The 25,668-nt window shown below is 41.6% G+C and overlaps 1 protein-coding gene across 10 annotated transcripts in view; it reads right to left on the bottom strand.

Annotated features, from left to right (window-relative positions):
* Positions 1 to 2,239: 2,239 nt before the first annotated feature.
* LOC135575271 (zinc finger protein 462-like) overlaps positions 2,240 to 25,668 on the bottom strand; it is a 166,033-nt gene continuing 142,604 nt past the window's right edge. For 5 of the 10 annotated variants that reach the window (XM_065045038.1, XM_065045042.1, XM_065045040.1 and 2 more), the window contains 5 exons: positions 24,453 to 24,589; positions 16,011 to 16,234; positions 12,217 to 12,343; positions 10,418 to 10,532; positions 2,240 to 4,703 (listed from right to left, as the gene is read on the bottom strand). In XM_065045038.1, coding sequence (XP_064901110.1) covers positions 4,502 to 4,703; positions 10,418 to 10,532; positions 12,217 to 12,343; positions 16,011 to 16,234; positions 24,453 to 24,589 — 805 coding nt within the window. In that variant the 3' untranslated portion in view covers positions 2,240 to 4,501. Of the gene's footprint in view, positions 4,704 to 8,675; positions 8,808 to 10,417; positions 10,553 to 12,216; positions 12,344 to 16,010; positions 16,235 to 24,452; positions 24,590 to 25,668 lie in introns of those variants that run through there. The other 5 variants (XR_010468758.1, XR_010468759.1, XM_065045043.1 and 2 more) reach the window with 5 other exon arrangements.

Raw genomic sequence — 25,668 nt, 5'->3', positions numbered from 1 at the left:
TGCATGGGATGTGTGAATGTCCTTGGGCCTGGTCTGTGAATGAGTGGAAAAACAAGTGAGACAAACATCACATGAGTTTACTGTGTTCTTAATAACAATTAGTGGAAAAGCACCTTTTTGTAAACATCTTAGTCCATGCCCGTATCTGTAAATTTTATAAATTGTCAATGGTGAATAAAGAAGGCAGCCTAAGCCTAGGCCTAGGTCAGCTCTCGGCTTGGCCAGGCCCTGCGCTCCTTCCTGAACAAGATCTCTGCCTCTGCGTGGATTTCTGTCTGCATCCTGGTATGCGTCGTTCCTAATCGCTGCACCCAGGCATGAAAGGATGATGTTAGAAAATCCAGAGCCCAACTAGGGTTGAAGCTGGCAAGGGATATAAAGGGCAACAAGAAGAGCATCTACCACTAGGTCAGCAATAAAAGAATAAGTAATGAAAACGTGGGCCCACTCCTTATTGGGGCAGGCAATTTAGTGATTGGGGATGCAAATAATGTTGAAGTACTCAATGCCTTCTTTGCCTTGGTCTTCAGCCACAAGTTCTCCCAGGCCCCTGTGCTTAAAGACAGGGTTCAAGGAGGAGAGGAACTATCAGTAGTGGTGAAAGATCAATTCAGGAATCTGAGAGAACGCACTCCATACAAATCCATGAGATGAGATGAGCTGCATCTCAGGGTGCTAAGAAAATTGGCTGGTATTATTAGAAGACCACTCCCTATCATCTTTAAAAGGTTGTGGAGGTCAGGGGAGGTCCCTGGTGACTGAAGAAAGGCAAATGTTGCATCCATCTTCATAAAGGGCAGGAAGGGGGATCTGGGGAACTATAGGCCAAATAGCCTCTCTTTGGGCCCTGGGAAAATCATAGAGCAAGTCGTCTGGGAAACTATTCATGGGCACATGAAAGAGAAGGTGAATCAGAATAGTCATCCATACTTGACCAACTCAGTGTCATTTTATTGTTAAAAGTATAGATCTATTCATGAGGAGAAAGCAATGGATGTCGTATACCTTGACTTTAGGAAGGCTTTTGATATTGTCTCCCATAGCATCTTTGTATCCATGTTGTGATGTTATGGTCTAGATGGGTGGACTACTAAATGGATGAAAAATTGAGTGGATGATCAGGCTCAAAGGGTATTGTTTAATGTGTCATACTCCACTTCAGGGGTGTCAAACTCATTTTCACCGGGGGCCACATCAACCTCACGGTTGCCTTCAAAGGGCCAAATGTTATTTTAGGACTGTATAAATGTAACTAATTACATTCAACCCTTTGAAGGCAACCGTGAGGCTGATGTGGCCCCTAGTGAAAATGAGTTTGACACTCCTGCTCTACCTAGAGGCCAGATATAGGTGGAATATTGCAGGGGTCAGTCCTTGGACTTGGCCTGTGTAATGCCTTTATCAGTGATCTGGTGGAGGTGTCAGAATGGACCTCGTCAAATTTGTGGAAGACACCAAATGCAGGAGTTGCAGTCAATATGCTCAAGGGTAGTTGCTGCCATTCAGAGGGACCTAGACAGACTGGCTAACAGGAACCTCATGAAATTTAACAAGGACAACTGCCAAGTCCTGCAACTGGGAAGGAAATGCTCCTTGGAATGATACAGGCTTGGGACTGAGTGACTGGCTGAGGAGCAGCTCTGCTGAAGAGGACCTGGAAGATGGTAAGCTAAACATGGGTCAGCAGTATGCCCTGGCAGTGATGAAGGCTAACAGTATCCTGGTCTGTATCAAGAGGAGTGTAGCCAGTAGACTGAGGGAAGTGATTATCCCCCTCTACTCAGCACTTGTTAGACTGCATCCAGTTTTACCCCTCCCCCCCCCCCCTCCCGCCAAGGAAGGTGTTGCTAAATTTGAGCAAGTTCAGTGGATGTTCCCAAGCTGATCAGGGAGGTGGAGCACTTGCCTTATGAGTCAATGCTAAGGGAATTAGGCTTATCACTTAGCGTGACTGACCGTGTTTCATTCTCATCATTGCCTCCCTTATCATGCCAATCAGGTTTGTGGCTCTGTATGTTCTTGTTTATGGCTTCCTCCTTGTCTTATTATTATTCCTTTTTGCACTGAAAAGATCTTTGACCTAATGGAGCAGATGCTCTCTCCTTCCACATACCCTTACAGTTTATATTAATTTCCTTTTTTTAAAAAAAGAACATACCTTTCAAGCACAACACTTCAGCATTCTCCTCCTGTTCCCCATCAGAAATGAGTAATTTAAAAGTCAGGAAACACCAAGTGCTGAAGCCAATGGGTTAGCATTTTGCTATTTATTTCCTTCTGCCAGACTCTGAAAAATTCCTTTGTATAAATTAAACAATGAAAAAAAAAAAAAGTTATTTTCAATTCTATATCATTACAGTCAACATAACAATGCATCTAAAATGTGTATCCACAATATATCAGGTATACATTTTTAGGAAAAGGAAAAAAAAGTCTTTCTGGGCTTGTTAAAAGGATTATGGTCCCATATTTTTATTAACAAGTTAGCAAAAAAAATACAGTGGATTACAATATTTACATGTCATTTGAAAAATAAAGTAGTGATAAAAGCATGTCACAATTGTTTAGTTTTATTCATTTTTGGTAACTATTACAAACCCTCAATCCAGGTATGAAACTTTTTAAAGACATTTGAAATGAGGCCAATTATAAATCAAATGCAGGATCAAAAAAAATACTTTTCTCTTCAGTGTGTTTTCTACATGATACTCTTTCTCTCTTCCAAAAAAAACAACCCTCCACAAAACAAAACCAAAAAATCCTGCAAACCCACAACTGACGAATCTTTAAAAGCAAAACACCATGCTTCTCAAATAGCACTAATTCAACAAATGCAATTTTTGCCATCAATTTTATTTGAAGCTGTCTAGGGCAACATTTCCTCAGCAGCTTCTTTACCCCTCCCCAACAAACAAACAAACAAACAAACAAAAAAAAAAAAAAAAAACAAGACAAAGACACATGCATTTCTAAAACTAGGTTTTAGTCAAGTATTTCCTACTTTTTGGAAAGAAGTTCTTTGTTCAAAATCAGAACATACCAGAACATACTGGATCCTGTATTCCTTATTCAGGCAAAATTGCTGTTGAATTGAGTAGGATTTCCACCAAAGAAAAAGTGCAGGATCAGCCACAAGGTATGTAGATTCCTATTCATTCTATACTGCTCCCCTCATGTTAAAAGCTAAGAAGCAGGGGGAAAGATTAGCAACTCCCGTTAGCGCTCTCCAGAATCAATGTGGTATGTAACTATTTCACTTCTGCTTGAAAAAAGATACAAGAACTGACATCATTCTCTCCCACTATACTGAAACAAAAAAAGCACACCCACCCACCCCACAAACTGGGGAGGGTGGGGGTGGGGGGGAAGAGATGATGACACCAATCTTGACAGAAAGTACTGGTGTGAGACAAATAGATGCTCATTGGAAAACTGACAGAATAATTAGGAGGACCGATGTTTTTGGCCCATAAGCTACATAGCTGTGCTGTTAGTTTGGTGCTTTAGTTTAAAAAAAATATATATTTTTTTTTAATGCTAAACACAGAAATAACAAGTTTTATATTCACAGGAATTATTTTCCCTGTCCCCTTCCCCTTTGGAAAAAAATAACACCACCACTCATTTTGCATGAGAAAGTTAATTGTGTAATTTTTGCAACAGTTCCAACTGATAAGAAATAAACATATGTCAAACAAAACCACACAGTCAGTCACATTAAATTCTATCAAATACTAGAATTGTAGTTGAATACTAACAAACAGCTTACCTGGAATAAAGGATGGCAATTCACAAAACATTATCTAGAAATTAAAGACTCTCTCATTATTATTTATTTATTTATTTATTTATTTATTAAAATCACAGTATTTTAAGAAATAAAATCCACAGTGGGATTTTAAGCACAATTTGTTTTCCTTTCTTTAAAACTTTGTTTCTTCCTCCTTTCAACACCTTGCCTAGCAGTCTCTCTAATCATAATGACAACAGGAAGTACTAACAAATGCAGAGATGTTCCTCTGTAATTTTGAGGTATTAGGAAACAGGTATCTGTTTTAAGCAAAGCAGTTTCTGACTTGGTTTTGGTTTATTTTCTAAAGCAGTATTTGGTCTGGAAAATCATAATATGCTGAAATTTGCATGTTGAAAAGTTACATCACCCCCCCAACCATGCTCATTATGCTTCTGTTTGTAAACAGTACAAGTCTCTACTGCAAAGCACATTGTGTAATGTAGAGATGCAAAGAGTTTCATTAGTCCAATATGAATGTAACTTCCCATTGTCAAGATCCAGAAGAAAAGATGCAGTGATATAATGGAATAGCTTATTCCATCATTTAAATAACGTTAATATACACATATTCACATAGGTACCAGTGCTTTGAAATATAGATCATTCATTACTAAAAGCAGCTTTGTTTCTTCCTTCTGCCCACCCCACCTGCCCATCCCTTCCCATTCACCACTGTTCAAGCAAGTTGATTAAAATCACACCAATTTTTTATTCATTTTTGGCCTTTGAGGTCTCTTGGAGAGGTTTGTCAGCAGCTACAACACTGACTGTAGTTTCACTGTTGTTGAAGACCACCACCATTTTATCAGTGCTTCCCTTTTCTTCTCCTGTCAGTGTATTAACAGTTTTTTCTGTGTTCTCCTTCAGTTTTCTGTCCTCTCTGGTCCCTTGCTTACTTTCATTCAGAGCCCTGAAAATCCAAGCAGCAGAAAATGGAAACCTTTACAATCCAAACATGCAAGGGAATAGGGAGAGTACTTCTCCCAATCAGTAAACAAACCAATAAATATTACTAAAGCTTGCAACATTTCAAGTATTTTTATTTAAACAGACAAGAAATAATACTTTCTCTTACCCTTTATCCCTCCACAGCCTAGCTACAATATTACATTGAAACATCTTCCATATGCTGGAAGACAGTCCTGGCTGAGATCTTGTCTTTGAAGAAACTCTGGTCAGCAAAGACAGCCCAGAACCTGGGCAGAATCAAGGAAGACTATAAAGCCCTGGAGGTGGAAATGAAAAATATTGGGGCCCAAGTTATTTTTTTCCTTCATTTTACCAGTTGGAGGAAAGGGAGCAGCCAGAAATAGATGTATAATGCACATCAACTCCTGGCTTCGTGGCGGGTGCTGTCATGAAGGTTTTGGCTTTTACGACAATGGGACATTCTTTGATGACTATAATCTGTTAGGGAGGGATGGAATCCACCTGTCTAGAAGAGGCAAGGGAATCTTTGGCAGCAGGCTGGACAACTTGGTGAGGCAGACTTTAAACTGAAGGACTTGGGGGGGGCAGGGTCCAAAGTGGCAATGCTCACACCATTGCAACCAACTGGCAAATAAGCCAGGCCAATCAGAGCAGTGACAAATGTTCCTTAGCTGCCTCCCAAGATGAGAACCAGAGGGCCAACCACCTCAAGGGTGTGTAAGGCTATGGTGGATCCTCTTGCACCCCTCCTGGGAAACCTGCATGCTCAATTACTTCTATGAAATGCCTGTACACCAATGCATGCAGCATGGGGAATAAACAGGAAGAATTAGAGATATGTGTGCTGTTGCAGGGCCATGATGTCATTGAAATTACAGAGACATGATGGGATAGCTTGCATGACTGAAATGCTATCATGGATGGTTATGTACTTTTTTGGGAAAGTCAGGCCAGCAGGGTGAGTTGGTGGAGTTGCTCTTTACGTGAGAGAGCAACTGGAATGTATCGAGCTCTGTGAGGGGATGAAGAATGAGTCAAGAGCTTATGGGTAAGAATTAAGGGGCAGGCTAATATGGGCGACACCGTTGTGAGTGTTTACTACAGGCCACCTGATCAGGAAGAAGAAGTCGATGAGGTCTTCTACAGACAGCGGAAAGTAGATTCACGATCACAGGCCCTGGTTCTCATGGGGGACTTCAACCACACTGATATCTGCTGCAAAGACAACACAGCTAGACACAAATAGTCCAGGAGGTGCCTGCAGATCACTGACGATAACTTTTTGACACAGGTGGTAGAGGAGGCAATGAGGAGAGATGTGCTGCTGAACCTTGTACTAACAAACAAAGAAGGACTGGTTGGAGATGTGAAGGTTGGGGGCAGCCTTGGCTGCAGTGACCATGAGATGGTGAAGCTCAGGATCCTGTGAGGAGGAAGAAGAGCAATAAATAAGATTACAACCATGGACTTCAAGAGCGCTAACTTTGGCCTCTGCAAGGTCCTACTTGGAGGAATCCCATGGGATAGGGCTCTAGAAGGCAGGGGGGTCCAGGAGAGCTGGTCAATATTCAAGCATCACTTCCCCCAAGCTCAAGATTGGTGCATAGCTATGAGCAAAAAGTCAAGCAAAAAGAGCAGAAGACCTGCATGGATGAGCAAGGAGCTTCTGACAAAACTCAAATGGAGGAAGGAAGTTCATGGAAAAGGGACAGGCCACTTGGGAGGAATATAGGAACATTGTTAGAGTATGTGGGGAAGCGGTGAGGAAGGCTAAGCTCCACTTGGAAGTAAATGTGGCCAGGGATGTCAAGGACAACAAGAAGGACTTCTTCAAGTACCTCAGCAGCAAAAGGAAAATTAGGGAAAATGCGGGCCCGCTGCTGAATGATGTGGGTGCCACGTTGGTGGAGGATACAGAGAAGACTGAGCTACCGAATGCTGCCTTTGTTTAATTCTTTACAACTAAGGCTGGCCTTCAGGAATCCCAGACCCTGGAGGTAAGAGAAAGTCTGGAGAAAGGAAGTCTTTCCCTTGTCTGAGGAGGATCAGGTCAGAGATCATTTAGGGAAACTGGACATCCACAAATCCATGGGCCCCAATGGGATGCACCCACGAGTGCTGGCAGATGTTCTTGCTAAGCCACTCTCCATCACCTTTGAAAGGTCATGGAGAACAGGAGAGGTGCCTGAGGACTGGAGGCCAGTGTCACTCCAGTCTTCAAAAAGGGGAAGAAGGATGACCCAGGAAACCACAGGCCAGTCAGCCTCCCCTCTGTCCCTGGAAAGGTGATGGAACAACTCATTCTGGATGCCATCTCCAAGCATGTGGAGGAAAAGAAGGTTGTCAGGAGTAGTCGGCATGGATTCACCAAGGAGAAATCATGCTTGACCAACCTGAGAGCCTTCTATGATGGCATGACTGGCTAGGCAGATGAGGAGAGAGCAGTGGATGTTGTCTACCTTGACTTCAGCAAGGCTTTTGACACTGTTTCGCACAACATCCTCATAGGTAAGCTCAGGAAGTGTGGGTTGGATGACTTCACACTGAGATGGATTGAGAACTGGCTGGATGGCAGAGCTCAAAGGGTTGTGATGAACGGTGCAGAGTCTAGTTAGAGGCCTGTAGATAGTGGTGTTCCTCAGGGGTCAGTACTGGGTCTAGTCTTGTTCAACCTGTTCATCAACAACCTGGATGAAGAGACTGAGTGCACCCTCAGCAAGTTTGCTGATGATACCAAACTGGAAGGAGAGGTTGATACACCAGAAGGCCGTGCTGCCATTCAACAAGATCTGGACAGGCTGAAGGACTGGGCAGAGAAGAAACTGATGAAATTCAATAAGGGCAAGTGTAGGGCCCTGCACCTGGGGAGAAATAACCCCAGGCACCAGTACAGGTTAGGGGTTGACCTGCTGGAAAGCAGCACTGCAGAGAAGGACCTGGGAGTCCTGGTGGACAACAGGCTGACCATGAGCCAGCAATGTGCCCTTGTGGCCAAGAAGGCCAATGGAATCCTGGGATGCATTAAGAAGAGTGTGGCCAGCAGGTCAAGGGAGGTTATCCTCCCCCCCTACTCTGCCCTGGTGAGACTGCATCTGGAGTACTGTGTCCAGTTCTGGGCTCCCCAGTTTAAGAAAGACAAGGAATGACTGGAGAGTGTCTAGCAGAGAGCTACAAAGATGATTAGGGTCTGGAGCATCTTTCTTATGAGGAAAAGCTGAAAGTGCTTGGTCTGTTCAGCTTGGAGAAAAGACTGAGAGGGGATCTTATTTATCCTTATTAATATCTTAAGGGTGGGTATCAAGAGAATGCGATCAGACTCTTCAGTGGTGCCCAATGACAGGGTAATCAGCACAAACTGAAAGATAGGAAGTGCCATCTGAATATGAGGAGAAACTTCTTTACTTTGAGGGTGACAGAGCACAGGCTGCCCAGAGAGGTTGTGGAGTCTCCTGGTGATACAAACAAGTGCCTGGACACATTCCTGTGCAATCTGCTCTAGGTCTACCTGCTTTAGCAGGGGGGTTGGACCTCCAGAGATCCCTTTCAACACAAACCATTCTGTGATTCTGTGATTCTGTTGAAAAGATCTTTGTCAAGAGAAGGAAAATTAATGTTTCAGACATGCCTATTACTTCACAGCATGGACTGATATTTATTAGTATGAAAGGAAAAGATCTTTGCTATTAACTTCTCCATGTGCTTTTTGGGGAGCACACTTATTGAGATTTTCCTTCACTTGAAGCCCTTATAACTTCTCCGTACATAATTCTTTGCACTGCAACTCCAATTTTAGTTTAAAGCATGCTAGAGAGAAATAATAAGGAAGAGAAAAAAACAAAAGAAACCCATATTCCATATAATTTGCTGCCATTTCTGTGTTGCTTTCCTGGCAAGCAAACATCATCAACAGACACAAGTAATGTTAATTTTGGACCAACAAACTGTTACTCACCCTCAAATGAAGTTTAAGCCTTAGGATCATAGCACAGAACATTTATGTGCTACATTTGGATTTGATCACGCTAGATTTTAACTCCCAAACAGAGGGAATTTCTGGAAGGATCTGTATTCTGGAAATGGCCATCTGTAGATAAAGGTTTCTTTCAGTTTGAGGTCTGCTCTAGACCTCAAGCTGGAAGGGTGTTTGAACATACAGATATATTCAGGTACAGGTTTAAAAACAACCATTACCTTGTGGGTTCCTGGGTCAAATAGGATGGACAGAAGCATCTATTAGTTTGGTGCAAAAGGAATTGCAGTTTTTGCATTGTTGAAATTTGCCATTTGGTATTGGAATACATTCTTAAATAAATGTGGTTATGTTATACATAACTTCAATGCGCCTTTCTTGCTTTGGTGGGTTTTTTTTTGGCTACTGACTTATTACTTGCTGTTTATTTTATATTTCTTTTAGACTATGAAATGGTGTCAGACAAAAAGCCAATTCAAGCAATTTTCTTATTCAAGTTCAAAATGGAGACAACTTGCAACATCAACAATGCATTTGACCCAGGAACTGCTAACGAACAGTGCAGTCATGGTTCAAGAAGTTTTGTGAAGGAGACAAGAGCCTTGAAGATGAGGAGCATAGTGGCCAGCCATGGGAAGTTGACAATGACCAAATGAAAGCAATCATCGAAGCTGATCCTCACAACTACACAAGAAGTTGCCGAAGAACTCAATGTTGACCATTCTATGGTTGTTCGGCATTTGAAGCAAATTGGAAAGGTGAAAAAGCTCCATAAGTGAGTGCCTCATGAGGTGACTGAAAATAAAAAAAAATCATCATTTTGAAGTGTCATCTTCTACTCAACAACAGTGAACCATTTCTTGATCGGATTGTGATGTGCGACAAAAAGTGGATTGTATACGGCAACCAGTGATGACCAGCTCAGCGGTTGGACTGAGAAGAACCTCCAAAGCACTTCCCAAAGCCAAACTTGCAGTAAAAAAAGGTCACGATCACTGTTTGGTGGTCTGCTGCTGGTCTGATCCACTATAGCTTTCTGAATCCCAACAAAACCATTACATCTGAGAAATATGCTCAGCAAATCGATGAGATGCACTGAAAACTGCAATGCCTGCAGCCAGCATTGGTCAACAGAAAGGGCCCAATTCTTCTCCATGACAATGCCCGACCGTATGTCACACAACCAGTGCTTCAAAAGTTGAACAAATTGGGCTACGAAGTTTTAACTCATACACCATATTCACCTGACCTCTCACCAACCGACTACCACTTCTTCAAGCATCTCGACAACTTTTTGCAGGGAAAATGCTTCCACAACCAGCAGGATGCAGAAAAAGCTTTCCAAGAGTTCGTTGAATCCTGAAGCACATATTTTTACACTACAGGAATAAACAAACTCATTGGCAAAACTGTGTTGACTGTAATGGTTCTTATTTTGATTAATAAAGATGTGTTTGAGCCTAGTTACAGTGATTTAAAATTCATGGTCAAAACCACAATTACTTTTGCACCAACCTAGTTGTTGAGTAAATGCATCTCATAATTGCATCCAACAATGTTTTTTTTATGCAGAATTCTTCCCTTTTTAGAATAATCTGTCATATTCCCATGTTTGCTTTCATTACAGGTTTCTTGGGTGGGGAAGGGAGGAATGGGTGGGGAGATGCACAAAGATCAACTGTTACATTTAGCAGTTATGCAAAGGAGTCTGCAAACCAACTTACATGCCATGCCTCAGCACATGTCGTTCCCACTCAGAGCCCTCTGTAAATGATCGACCACAGAACTCACATGGAAAGCGCTTCTCTGGAGCTCTACTGTCAGGATACATGATGGTCTCTGGGAGAGAACAATATTATCTGCACATTCATGAGCATCAGGGCAAAAAGGAACCTTTATGATTATACTATGATCTTCCCCGATGCTCTTCAGGGAGGAAAAAATGTCCTGAAGAAGATGATTTTCCTTTAAAAAGTAGGTATTTCTGAAACTGTTCTCCCTATCCTAAAAATGCAGTGTGAAAGTTCTATAACCATCACTATGAGAAAAGGTCAATTAACTACAATATGGAAAGGGGAGAGGGGAATAGGACTTTCAAAATAATGGAGTGCTTCCCACTTAGACACCTACATAAAGAGCCAAGGTTTTGTATTATACTTAAAAGGAAACTGAGGTTCTCTGAAGTGACCAGGATTTCAAGAAGGTACAGAGCCATCCTGAAAAGTCACAACACACATTGCAGCTGAAAAATCCCATCCTTCATTTTAAGTCTGTTATATCTATTTGTAGAGATGTTTTATTGCTCTCTGTATTTAAAAAAGCTTGGAAATTCAATATTGGGTTTGTATTATTTTCTCTCATTATTAGTATTATTAGTAAAGCTTTTTTTAGCTTTCAAACTTGTAAGTCTCTCTCCCTTTTCCTCCTATTCCCTTTCCTTAGTGGGGAGGGTGTGGGTTAATAGAAAGCATCTGCCATGCTTTCTTGTTGCCCTGCAATAAATGGTGACAAGAAGGGAATAGGTAAACATGGCAGTATGCTTTTAGTTTTAAGTTCATAGAAATTTGGCAGCCTGCAGTCAGCATCAGGAGGTTGAATGACCCCTGTAACCTGATGATTAGGCATGACAAAGCTCACTGCAGTTATGAGTCCAAATCAAGCTCTTTTTACTGTTGAACAAGAATTGCAAACATATTGCATTTGATTGATGAAGTCATGCACTATAGAGCAGACTGTGAGAATATATAGAGTATTCTAGTCAGGACCGGAGTTTTGCAATAAAATTATTTTAATATTAAAGGCAAAAAAAACCCCAAACAAGCACAAAAACACACACAACCCCCCCTCACAGTCCAATTTACCAAGAACTACCTTTCTTTATCCCTACTTAGCTAACCATCTGAACAATAAACACATGAATAAGACTTACTAAACTCAGTGGGATTATTCATAGATGTGAATTTAGGCACAAATGTAAAGTACACAGTTGGAACAGTGATTTTGAGGTAAGGAATGGAACTACCCTAGCTTCAGAGTTGCCAATCAAAGTGATGGCAAAAAAGGTCATCTCTCATGAAGAAGAGGGAAGGAATGCTTTGTAAGTGCTGGGCAGACAGTGGGCAGACAATTGCCCCAAAATAAACTTGACCACCCTCACTGGTATAATGTGGAGCAGCAAAGCCGAACATGGGTTTCCAATACAGAATAATCTGAAAGCCAACTAAAATACTCCATTTATGTATTTTTCTAAGCCCTCATAGATGTTATCTGCACACAGATGTTACCAGTATTTTCTCATAACATTTTTATTTGTAGAATGATTTAGTTTTCTTAAACTGAAATCTTGTCATAAGCATTAGAAACACAGAATTCCTCCAGGAAGTGTCTTGACAAAAGCTCCATTTTGCCCATACTGACAAGCTTCCATGACTTAAGAAATCTGCTGTTGAGTCAACATCTTGCTTGATGGAACTGTCAGGGTCCATTATAGTATCCAACAAAAAAGGAAAAGCACTATACTGACCTCTCTTTTCAGTTTTGCAGCTTAACTCTTTTTCTTCCTCATCGCTGCTGGAGCTCTCTGTTTTTCCCTTCATTTGTTCCAGCTGATCCAAGTTAACCCATCCAACCAGCTCAAAATTACGACTCACCTTAAAAGAAATGGTATTGTCAGCAATAAACATGATCATCAACTATTAAAAAAACAACTCACCAACAAAGATATAGGCTGAAATGGGAAATTTATCAGTCAAATTAATAATTGTTTCTCCTTCAAACACAATTACATTCACTGTTAATGATTCTTCTTTCCTCTTTCATACTAAATTTCTCCATTTTGCTTCTCAAAACGATCCTATTATTTGAGAAGCTTCCCTCATTTTGAGGTACAGGAAGTAAAATATCCAAGTAATGCTAAGCACTCTGTTGTATCCCACCTTTCAAGGGAGTGTAAAACCGATAGGATCAAACATCACTATTGCACAGCATAACTGCAGAAAAATCTTTTGTGAATGTTTCATTCAGCTTCATGTGTGAAAAGATGGGACCTGCATGACCACTTTGACAGACAGAGCCCAAGTCATCGACTGTTCTTATGGACATTTGGGGATGGGGGGCATGGAATGGGGGACTAGCTGCCCTGGTGTGGGTTCTCCACAGACTTGAGTCTCTTTGAGAGTATCTGCTCCACCATGGAGCACCTACTACTCCTCTGTTGTTTCCCCCAATCCCCTCCTTCTCTCAGTTTCCTCATTCTCTCTGCATTCCCACCTACTCTCTCCAAAATTTTCTGCCATTTTTTAAGTATGTTTTCACAGAGGCACCACCAGCTTAACTCATGGGCTCATCTTTGGCCAGTGGTGGGTCCATTACGGAGCTGGCTGAAACCATCTCTGTCCAGCACAGGGCAGACCTTGAACTTTCTCCACAGAGGCCACCCCTGCAGCATTTCCCTCCCCCCTCCCCCACTACAAAAATCTTGCCACATCCACCCAATACAAGCATATAACTTAAGGCAGTACATATTGTGAGAAGAGATCAGGAGCTGCCCTGTGCCAGACAGAGCCAATTCTAGCCAGCTCTGCAACGGGCCCACAGCTGGCAAAGCTGAGCCAATCAGTAAAGACAGTGGTGCCTCTATGATAGCATATTTAAGAAAGGGTAAAACACTGCATGACAGTGTGAGGAATGAGGAAAAAAAAAGTGTGAGAAACAACCCTGTAGACACCAAGGCCAGAGAAGAAGGAGGGGGAGGAGGTTCTCCAGGCACTAGAGCAGAGATTCCCCTGCAGCCTGTGGAGAAGACCACACCAGAGCAGGTGGATATTACCTGAAGGAACTGCAGCCCATGCAGAAGCAGATTCTCCTGACAGGAACTGCAGCTTGTGGAGAAGACCCATGATAGAGCAATTTGTGAAGGACTGTGTTCCCTATGGGAGGGACCCTATGCTGGAGCTGAGGAAAAGTGTGAGGAGGAAGGAGCAGCAGAGAATAACTGTTATGAAATTACTGCAACCACCATTCCCCATATCCCCTGCACCATTCAGGGTGGGGGGAGAAGACAGAGGACCTGCAAAGGAAGGAATGAAGTTGAGCTTGGGAAAAATAGGTTGGGGGGGAGAGAAGGTGTTTAAGGTTTTTTGTCTTTGTTTCTCACCATTCAACTCTGTTTTAATTATCAAAAAATTAATTTTCCCCAATTCAAGTCTGTTTTGCCTCTGACAGTAATTGATAAGTGATCTCCCTGTCTTTATCTTGACCCATGAGGAGCTTTTTCACCATATTTTCTCCCTGTACTGGTTTTGGCTGGGACAGAATTAATTTTCTTCATAGTAGCTTGTATGGGGCTATGTTTTGGATTTGTGCTGAAAACAATGTTGATAACACAGGGATGTTTTAAATATTGCTGAGCAATGCTTACACAGAGTCAAGGCCGCCTTTGCTTCTCACACTGCCCTGCCAGTGTGCAGGCTAGGGGTGCACAAGAAGTTGGGAGGGGACACAGCTGGGACAGATGACCCCAGCTGATCAAAGGGATGTCCCGCACCATATGACATCATGCTCAGCAATAAAAGGTTTGGGAAGACCAAGGAAGAGGGGGATGTTCAGACTTATGGAATTTTGTCTTCCCCATTTACTGTTATGTGTGATGGAGCCCTGCTTTCCTGGAGATGGCTGAACATCTGTCTGCTGATGGGAAGCAGTGAATGAATTCCTTAGTTTGCTTTGCTTGCATGTGTGGTTTTTGCTTTCCCTATTAAACTGTATCTCAAGCCACAATTTTTCTCATCTACCCTTCTGATTCTCTCCCCCATCCCAGTGCAAAGGGAGCAAGCGAACAGCTGTGTGGGGTTTAGCTGCCCACTGGGGTTAAATCACAACACTCCCCCTGTCCTATATGAGGAGGGGGAGTGAGACAGTGACTGAGTGGGCCTTTCCCTGCCAGCCAAGATCAACTCACCACATAGTGATATATCAGCAAATAGCGAGCTACCCTAAATTCAGCAGTGTATTAGTATCATGTTCCTGGAACTGACAGCTGTGTTGAGGTGCTCTGACTTAACAAGTTACCTATTAGATTTAAGCAAAGGCGGACACATGCATGGCACTTACTGTGACTCAGTTTATGCACAGAAGCTCTTTAAGATGTAGTAAGCCAGTTGTGTACCTGAGCCCAGAGAGTGGGCACAAATTGGTCAGATAACATTTAGAAATGATTAAAGAAAGATAGGAGGAAAATAACCCTTACTACTGGGAGTAATCACTTCAGGTTTTTATTGGAGAGAAGAGAGACCCAAGTAGAGGGAAAATCTGCCCATCCTGATGCACTCAGTCAGAGGAGTGGAGAATAGTGCTTCTTGGATCTCCTAGGACCCTTACTGTGGTCACTGGGAGGTGTGCAACATCTCAGACACCAGTTAAACTGCAGAAAGATTCTCAAGTAGAAATAAGGAGCAATAAAGGGAGACAAGCATACCAAGCCAACATAAGTTCACAGTGTTCATTTTTAAAATGCAGGCAGTTTTGCTGGTACTTTTGACACCCATTTTGTCAATTGTGTTTTTTTGGGTGGGAGGGGTGAAATGTTGTTCAGTCAACAAAGTGTGAACAAGTTTTTAGTGAGAATCAGGCAGCTCAGCTCCTGATAGTTGGATTCAATGAGTTCCCTCCCCACAAACTGACAAAAAAATATTCTGTAAACATGCCTTAGTTCTAGAATTTTGTTACTCTCACAGCAACACAGCTGAGAACTACAGAAATCCAAAGCAGACAGAAGTCTGTGGAAAGCTTTCTAGTGACTTCTCCAAGTATGGATCAGGTCTGCACTCAGAAGGTTCGACACAAACACCAAAGCAGCCTTAACTTAAGCAGTAAGTATAACAAGTTTCTCTCTTTCCCTTGTTAAATGTAAACTGGAATGTACTGACTTATGTTATTAAAATATGCATGGCATGTCACTTTGCCCAAGTTGCCAGAGGAATCTTATGCTTTGGAAGCTCCTGTGTCTTATGAGTATCTGAATCACACAGTCTTAATATTGTTTCATAACTTAAAAAAATAAATCTCACAATATATACAAATGCTTTTACCAGATAATCATACTCTACATTTAATAGTCTGTGAATTCTGATCAATCTCAACAGCTTCAGAAACACACAATCTTGAATTTCTGAAAAAATACAGAACTTGAGAGAAAGAGCCTTCTCCAAATTTTGGGAAAAAAAAAGTGGGTTTGCTATTCAGAGTGGGCATGCAAATAAACTAGATAAGCATTTGCAAGAAGTGGATTGTTACAAATTAAATCCCTTTGGATCTTACCTTGTGCTCATCTCGAAGATGAGTGTCCAGCTCCTCTGTGTGTTTGGTCTCATAGTAGCAGAGTTGACATTTGTAAGGTTTAAGTTCATTGTGCTTCTCTGTGTGTTGCTGCAAACTCTCATCACTGGAGCAGGTAAAGGTACATTTATCACAGCAGAAAACAACTCCCTGCAAGTATTTTGACAGTTTGGAACGGCAAACTTCAATAGGAACAACCCGTTCTTCTGTGGGGAGAGGGGAATGTTTATTAAGTTTTAAGAGTTAAAAACCATCAGGCAACAGCTTGTAACATACCACCCATGCAAGAAACAGGATCTGCTATTTGTGTACGTAATCCACCTATCTAGCTAAAACTGGACCAACAAAGAAATACAAGAAAATTCCCTTTCTATATAGAGTTAATTCTATATGACTACAAATGCAGGTGTCCTTGCAAATGTAACCACTCATTAGGTGAACAGGATAGGAAGAAAATATTTGGGGCAGATAAGACTGTCAGGGCAGATTTGTGAGACAGAGTAGCAGAGCCTAGGAATATAAAAGCAGACATAAATCAGTCAGACTAAGCTCCATTCTGGTTCAATACATGACAGAAGCCAGTAAAAGGTGCTAGAACTGTAATAAACAGGGAACATGTAAGGTGATTTCTAATACATTACCTTCCCAGCTTCTGATGATCAGAACTGGTATTCTCACCATTACATTTAATGCTACTCCCTGTGGGACTGAGAATTTGTGTGCAGCAGCATCTTCTCCTGAAGGTGGTTGTGCAGAGATCAGCCAGAAACTTTCAACATGTCCTCAGTTTTTTAATAGTTAAGATTCAAAATCCACACATATTTTATTTCATGCTTCCTGCAATTCTGATTATGCTACAAACGTATTGAAAACACTCTCACTGAGTTTTTAAACTCTCTATTTCTTGTCTCATGCAAAACCCACACTTTTAATAGGGTAGCACAATTAATTTCAGTCTTTGGAGATAGAATTCTGATGTCTGCAACATTCATCCACTGTGTTTCTCTGAGCTGTCCATGCAGGGGAAATCCCAAATTTGACCTTTCAGTAGAGGGTCACCAGAAGATCTTCACTACAGCTTTTGTTAGTCAACTGTAGTTTTGAAGTAGAACACTGAAATGTAATACTATTATTCCTTATGGACTGCAGATTAAACAAAGAGTTTGATCTTCCTCATGAAGATCATCATTAATCAAACAAACAAAAATAATCCCAGGTCTGATTCTTAGAGGGTAAACATGAAGGGTAGGTGACTTGTGTGCATTGACATATCTCTTATAATTTCTATAGGGAGGCAAGAGCTGCAGAATTCATCCATTTATCTTTGGCTAATGCATATTCATATGCATATATATTCATGAGCCTAATTTTCCACAGCCCATCTAAATATTCCACCCTCCTCAGTTTGTTCTTGTCCCTGTCCTCCTTTTTTAAACAACTTTTTCCTACCTCAGAACTTTCTCTTTGTGCACTTTAAAAAGTGGAAGTTTCCCCCAAAGCTATATCTTAGTCCTTGAAAACTTATGGTTCCTCTCCAGAAGTTGTTGCAAAAAAATGTTGTGTTCATTCAGGGTCAAGTGGGAAAAGGGACAGGGGTGCACATGCTCTAAAGGGCAACAAGAGTTAAAAGTTGTGATTTTGAATGCATAACAAGAATGTTTACAGCTCTGTGCAACTGAATTCACTAAAATAAGGTAACTTGTTTTTAAAAGTGAAAAAAGTTCCAACAAAAAGTTTTTAAAAGAGAAACACTGTTTAAAGTATTTGAAAAGTAGTTTTTTTTCTGGCACATTATACATTTTAAAAAACACTAAAACAGGGGATGGTATAAAAGTTTGGTTTTTTTTGTAACTGGCAAAATTGCAACAAATGGTGAGTCCTATCCAGAAATTGTGAAACTTAGCTTTGGCTTCTGTACACAAATTTCATTAAAATTCAGCAGTGCCCACAAAGGCTACCATGTATGCACTGTAAAAAGATGACATGCTGTAGAACAGTTTAGCAAAAGGACTAAGGGGACCTCTGCCCCTCTTTCCCCCAGCATCATCTCTGAAGAAATTTAGTCACTGCTTTAGACTGAACATTTGGGATATTTGTAATACAGATCTGAGATTAAATAGAAAAGCAATTAATGCACTAAATATTGACAGTATGTAAAGTCAAAGCAAGCGTATGTTTTGCTCACAACAGATGACAATTCTATGAAATGGAAGGAGAAAATAATTTATGCTAAGAAATAAAAGTAAAATTATTCCTGAAAAACAAATGCCTTGAGGATTATAAACAAGGACCCCTACTATTGATTTTGGCGGGTTGTGTTCAGTGCTGGAAAAATATCGAGGCATTTCACAATGGGAAAATTTGCTGGAAAGGACAATCAAACCTAATTGCACCGCCTGGACTAAATGAAAGGCCAAGATCTCTGCTGAGCATGGTGCAGGAGTTCAGTCTCCACTATGCAACTTTCAAGAGCTCAGATTTGCCTGTTATGAAGGCCAAGAGGAACTCAAGAGCCAAATCTCTTCTAATTGTTTGCCTGTAAAGTAGCTACTGGTTTTGTAATTTCCATATTCACTCCCTGCTTCAGCCCACAAAGGATGAATCGTACTTGACCAACTGGACTGACTTCTATGATGAATTAACTTGCTCAGTGGATGAGAGGAGAACTGTGGGCATCATCTACCTTGAATTTTAGCATGGTCTTTGATGTGGCCTCCAAGAACAACCTTGTTGACAAGCTAGCAAGATTTGGACTAGAAAGATGGACCACAAGATGTATAGAAAACTGGCTAAAATGAGCCATTAACTATCATCTTTTGAGGTAAGAACAGTCAGACTGGCAGCTAGTCATGAGTGGAGTTCCTCAGAGGTTGATTCTGGGTCTGGTACTATTCAATATCTTTATAAATGATCTGTATGACAGTATTGAATACACACTCATCAAGTTTGCAGATGACACCAAACTGGCGGGAGAGGTAGATACAGCAGAAGGAAGAGCAAACTTACAGAGAACTTGACTGTCTGGAAGACTGGGCCAGCAAGAATTGATTGAGGTTTAACAAAGATAAATGTTAAGTCCTGCACCTGGAAAAGAATTATCCCAAGTGCAGTACAGGCTGGGGTCTAACTGTCTGGGGTGGAACTCTGCTGTAAAGTACTTGGGGATCCTGGTGGGCAGCAAGATGACTACAAGACAGCAGTGTGCCCTGGTAACAATGAAGGCAAACCAATCCCTAAAAGGTAGTTAAAGAGAAGATGGAGGTACTTCCTTCATAAGGATGTGTGGTGACATGAAAAGAAGCAATGGGCACAAGTTGCTTCAGGGGCAATTCCATCTGGATACAAGAAAATTCTTCACCATGAAAAAAATTAAACATTGGAATAGGTTATCCGGAGGAGAAGTGGAATCTCCCTTGCTGGAAATATTCAAGACTTGGCTTGACAGGGCCCTGGATAACCTAATCTAAGGTACTGCTTCAAACAGATGGTTGGACCAGATGATCTCCAGAAGTCTCATCCAATGTAGACTTTTCTATGATTCTATGAATCAAAGTCAAATCACTCTGAGGAACTGACTCAGCAGAGTAGGCAACACATGACAGAAGGCTCTCAGTGGCAAACTGGCAACATCCTGCTGGCCATAACAATAATGTTGTAGCTTGGTAAGAATCAACTTCTGTAGCTATTCACTAAGAGGCAAATAGTCTTCATTTCAACTTCATGCTGCCAAATTGGGGACTTGGGATGCCACCATTTTGAAAGTTAAATTATAAGTGTCCTGGTTTTGTTAAAAACGAGACCAGATCTTTTTTAGTGGGAGGGGTGGATGGAACAGGTGATTTAAATTGACCAATTGAGTATTCTATCCTATAATTGTCATACCCCCTATATAAGAGGGTGATTACGAGGGTCAGTGTGCTCTTTGACTATGGCTGGCATCCAGAGAGGACTTTATATGTCTGAGATTCTACAGGCCTCAGGTCCTGCATCCCTGCAACTGGTTTCCGGTTTGCTGTGAAGTCCCACCCATGACTTTCAGGGGCCTGACCTGCACCTGCTGGAGCCACGCCAGCTCCACACACCCAGCTCCGCTGCTGCTGGAGTGACGTCAACTCCATATCGAGCACTCAAGATTGGTTTTGTATGTTTTGTATATATATATTCTCTATCTATTAGTAGCATTTGTAAAACCCTTTAAAACCTTCTGACTTGAAGTCTAAGTCCCTCTTCCTTCCCTCTTATCTTCCCTTATCTTTCCGATCTAAAGGAAGGGGTGGCGGGAGGTAAGAGGGTAACAGGGAGCATCTGCCATGGTTTATTGCCGCCTTGCCTTAAACCTTGACAATAAGTTAGAAATCTAGAACTGTTTTCTCATTTTGCTGGAGGGTCTTTTGCATAAGAGAGAAAATAATACAGAAAATTAATCAAAACCTTCAGTCTTCTGACAATGTACTGCTTCCTCTGCCTGGAGAACAAATATGCTCAGACCACAACTTGAGACTGTTTTATCAGTCCCAATAGCTGCAAGAAATGAAGTCAATCTGAGACTGTGCAACATCCTTCAGCCCTGTCTGCACAGCAGCACTTTCTTTCTGTGCACATTAAACCCCATCAAAATCCTCTGCTTTAGCTGCCACAATTAGACACATAGAATCACAGAAAGGTTAGGGTTGGAAGGGGCTTCTGGAGATCATCTAGTCCAACCCACCTGTTGAAGCAGGTTCACCTGGAGTAGACTGCACATTAATGTGTCCAGGTGGGTTTTGAATATCTCCAGGGAAGGAGACTCCACAACCTCTCTGGACAGCCTGTTCCAGTGCTCTGTCACCCTCAAATTAAAGAAGTTTCTCTTCATATACAGATAGAACCTCCTATGTTTCAGCCTGTGCCCCTTGCCCCTCATCCTATCGTTGGGCACCACTGAAAAGAGCCTGGTCTTATCCTCTTGACATCCACCCTTGAGATATTTATAAACATTGATGAGATCCCTGCTCAGCCTTCTCTTTTCCAGCCTGAACAGACCCATCTCTCTCAGTGTCTCCTCATAAGAAAGATGCTCCAGACCCTAATCATCTTTGTAGCCCTGGACTCCCTCCAGTAATTCCTTGTCCTTCTTAAACTGGGGAGCCCAGAACTAGACACAGTACTCCAGATGCAGCCTCACCAGGGCAGAGTAGAGGGGGAGGATAACCTCCTTCAACCTGCTGGTCACAATCTTCTTAATGCACCCCAGGTATTGTTGGCCTTCTTGGCCACAAGGGCACATTGCCGACTCACGCTTAACCTGTTGTCGACCAGAATTCCCAAGTGCTTCTCTGCAATGCTGCTTTCCATCAGGTCTGCCCCTAACCTGTACTGGTGTCTGGGGTTATTCCTCCCCAGGCGCACAACAGTAGGTTTTAATCTGGATATATACACCAGAGAAAAAAAAAAAAAAAAAAAAAATTAAAGGACCTTAACTCCTTTACAGTCTGGGTACTGCGTGTTTGAGGAAAAATCCTTGCCCTTCCCTCAGGGGCCTATAAAACTCTTTAAAGGCTAAATTTTCATTTGCATTAAATCCTTTATCCTGTTTTACCTCCCCCAATACTCTAGTGAGTGTATAATCACATCCCTTCCTACTACAGATTTGTTTCAACAGCACAAGGGCTCAAGGGTGCTTTGTGCAACTAAAGCTACAGCTATACAAAAGCACAGATCTGGTGTCACATATTCAGGGGGTAACCACCCATGCTTCCCAGCATTTGGTGAGAAACAGCTCTCTAAAGCCAGCACAACTGCTTGAACCCATCCATGATGTGCTACTCCATTGTTGCATTTCAACATTTTTAGCATTGTCTACTTTTGCTGGAAGTTCGACTAACTAGGCCCAGCAAAATCTCTCTCTCTCTCTCTCTGTTTATTTGCATTTGAACTGTCAGACTTTCTCTACTTGATTTTGGGCACAACCACAAATCAGAGAACACTGTCTCACAAAATGTGCCGAAGTCAGTATTTGGAGCCCCAGGGTTTGTGTTCCCTGCCCCCTCCCCTGTAACCCCCACCCCCCCCCCCCCGCCCCCACCTTCCAAACCCACCTTTTCTCTAGAGAAATAATCCTGAAGCATGCCCTAAAGCTGGACAAATACAGCACTATGATACCTTCAAGGACAAGCTTGCACCTAAGTAAAAGCACCATTACACTTACTAAGACACCTTCGTTATACACCCTTTGGGTCCTTGAACATTTCTTAGCCTTTTTCTCAAATGTTCCTTCAAAATAGCCTTTAAAGCAAAAAGAATCACAGAATGATATACATCTACTTCACTACTTTAGTACAGGAAGGACCTTAAATAATCACCATTGAAACGGAGTTTGCTACAAGGGATTATGACAGTGGTTGCAATGCCAGAAGCTCCTCCAAGAAAAAGATGGCATGTGAAACATGTTTGCTCACCAGCAATACAATACTCAAAAACTCTGCCCAACCTGCAAGCAGACAGAGAACTATCCCAACACACAGGTTTGAATTTTGGTAGCCAAGAGACCCTACAAGCATTAAGTGTGATAGCTGTGGGCAGGTGTACTGGGTCTGGCTGGGATGGAGTTAATTTTCTTTACAGTAGCTTGTATGGGGCTATGTTTTGGATTACTGCTGAAAACAGTGTTGATAATAAAGGGATATTTTAGCTATTGCTGAGCAGTAAAATCTGTTAGGGAAGTTTCTTTTCCCTAGGTTTCCCACAGCAGTCTATTCCCTAACACACACAGTCAAGGCCTTTTCTGCTCCTCACACTGCCTCACCAGCAAGTAGGCTGGAGGTGCACAAGAATCTGGGAGGGGACATAGCTGGGACAGCTGACCCCAACTGACCAAAGGGATATTGCATATGATGACACACTTAGCAATAAAAGCTTTGGGAAGAAGGAAGTGGGGGGACATTTGGAGTTATGGCGTTTGTCTTCCCAAGTATCCATTACACAAGATGAAGCCCTGCTTTCCTGGAGATGGCTTCAAACATCTGCCTGATGATGGGAAGTAGTGAATAAATGCCTTAATTTGTTTTGCTTGTGTATGCAGCTTTTGCTTTTGCTATTAAGCTGTCTTTATCTCAACCCACGAGTTTTCTCACTTTTATCCTTCTGATTTTCCCTCCCCATCCCACTAGAGGGGGAGGGAAAGTGGCTGCGTGGAGGAATCTCAGCCCAGAGCACCACAAAAGATGTCTCTTCTGATCTTGCTGATAGTTAATAGGAATCCCTAATCCTGCTTTTAGCTGGATTAAAAGAAAAAGGGGGGGAGAAAAAAGAAAAATCGTCTTATTCCTAGGAATGGGTGAAGAAGTGCGGAGGGGTTTTGATAGATAAAGATATGTTGTTGAATTAGTCAGACTTAAAGGAATCTTAAGGCCACTTCGAGAAGCTGAGAACAGAATCTGCTGTGAGAAAGAGGGGCGTTCCTCAATCAGCGGGGTCCTCGCGTGGCGTGAATCATCGGACGTATCATCAGTGAGACTCCAGCGCATGGACAGCCCATGATACTCATTTAGCGAATCCATGCTTGGAGCGTGGATGCGTGATTAGAATATAGTTGCATATATAAGGAGGCTGGTTTCTGTAATAAATGGCTTTAGCGTGATTCACATTGAATCAAATTGTTTGCTGAGTCCTTTATCGCTCCAACAAAGAAGATGTTATGAAGAGAGAAATTTCAAGCAAGCAGCCAAGGGATATTTTTAAGCTTCTAGACTTAATTGCTACATCCTATCACAGTGTTTATGATAGCAAGCACTTTAGAAATACATACATGGAAAACAACCTTAGCCTAGGTCCAAGTTGTAAATTAGTCTAACTCTTGCTAAACAGGTACTTGACAACTGCTGACCTCTCTAGAGGAAAAGCTTAAAAAGGATTTTAACTCTGTGGGACTACGGTTGGTCCGTGGATTCCCTGACAGAGGGCATGGGAACAGAAATTAGTCTTGAAGATATGAAGGACTACCCGTGAGAAAGATGGGAGTAATGGAGTATCTGGAGATGTTAAGGATGTACCCATGAGAGAGAAGGGAGTAGAAGAGTAACATTGATGATAGCAAAAATAGCCAATGAGATGTTACTGCTGTAACTTGTAACCAATAGTGAAGAGACACATGAATTGGTAAAACTGTATAAAAATACACTTGTGGCAATAAATGGCATCTACTACTTTCATCCTGGAAGAACTTGGTCTATGTCGTTTGTCCATCTCAACCGTGACAAACTCTGTCCCACTTCTACATTGGTAAGCTATATTTCACAGAAAAGAAATAATATGTACTTATACCTGATCTATTCAACATATCTGAGCTCGCATACAGAGAAAAACCTTAATGGATCAATCTGAAAGAGTGATGTTCTGTTCAGCATTCTCTTTGTCAGATGTAGATGTATATAGGGACATCTTTACCTCTGTGCAGAACTATATGATCAATCATGTTACATTTATATTTGGTGTGATATAGGCAAAGAGGACAACGAAGGTCTTTGGGTCCTTCCTCAGGAACTGACGAATGTCCAGCTTCAACGTGCATAGTAAAAGCAGATCTGTGAAATGGGAGGGAGACATGGAAGCAGTCAAAAGAGGTGTGTATGGAACGCTGAAGTGTCACAGCTCTATTATAGAACTGTTGTAAAAAATGGTACAGATACTACTCAGCCTTCTCTTCATAAAGCCATGTGACATTTCAGCAGGACTAGTCACATGGATATCACATGAGCATAGGTATTTGCAGGTTCATATCCCTAAGTTACTGAACACACATTCTGCATAAGATATTCTTTTGCAGTGATTGCTCTATAGTCACATTGCTATAGTTAAGATGGCAAAAGTATTTACAACTTCTGTGCTCATTATTTGCTTGCCTTTGGCAAAAAGAGACATTTTAGCAGGTTGAGTAAAATCCTTTCAACTGTCCTAGACTTTGAAGGGTGAAAAAACCCTTATTTCTGATGGAAAAAAATCCTCAGTGACCTCTCTCTTTGTAGGACTAGCCTCACAACAGCTGAAATGTTCAGATCTGAGATATGAAATAGACTTGCACCTACAGTAAGTTTGACACCAAGTTGATAAGTTTAAAAGCCTGAAAATTCAAGACTGAGAATACTCCACAAATGAACAGTACTTTTGCACAACAGATCTCGTACCATTAGCTGCATACTTAAAAGATACATGAGACATTAATGCAGAGGAAATTAACAATTATCAAGACACAAGGTCAAGTACTAAAATGAGAGGTGTTTGTGAACTTGAGGGAATTAGGTCATTTTTTTTCCTTTTGCAAGAGTGAAGTTGCTGACTGCATTAAACTGCAGAATGAAAAGCCCTTTTGAGAGGGGCTTTAAGTCTGTTAGCTTGAACACAAAGCAGCTTACTAACACAACTGGCTTTGGGCCTGATCCAATGGTCACTGAAGCCAAGAGGTGAGTTTTTATCAACTTCAGTGGATGTTTTTGTCTGTTTAATTCTCTGTGGTGACTGGAAGTATTTTTTTAAAGATAGCTCATGTGTGTATGTTGTACATTTAAAGAGAAAATACTTAATCCCAGAAAGTTTGAGACACCACAATAAAGAACATAACTCTTTGTACCTATGAACATTTGTAATTACAGCTTGATTTAAGGCA

The sequence above is a fragment of the Columba livia genome, chromosome W (assembly GCF_036013475.1).
Source record: "Columba livia isolate bColLiv1 breed racing homer chromosome W, bColLiv1.pat.W.v2, whole genome shotgun sequence".
In the NCBI taxonomy this organism is placed as follows: Eukaryota; Metazoa; Chordata; class Aves; order Columbiformes; family Columbidae; genus Columba; species Columba livia.
Note: the sequence above shows the minus strand (reverse complement) of the source record. Positions and strands in the feature narration are given on the sequence as shown.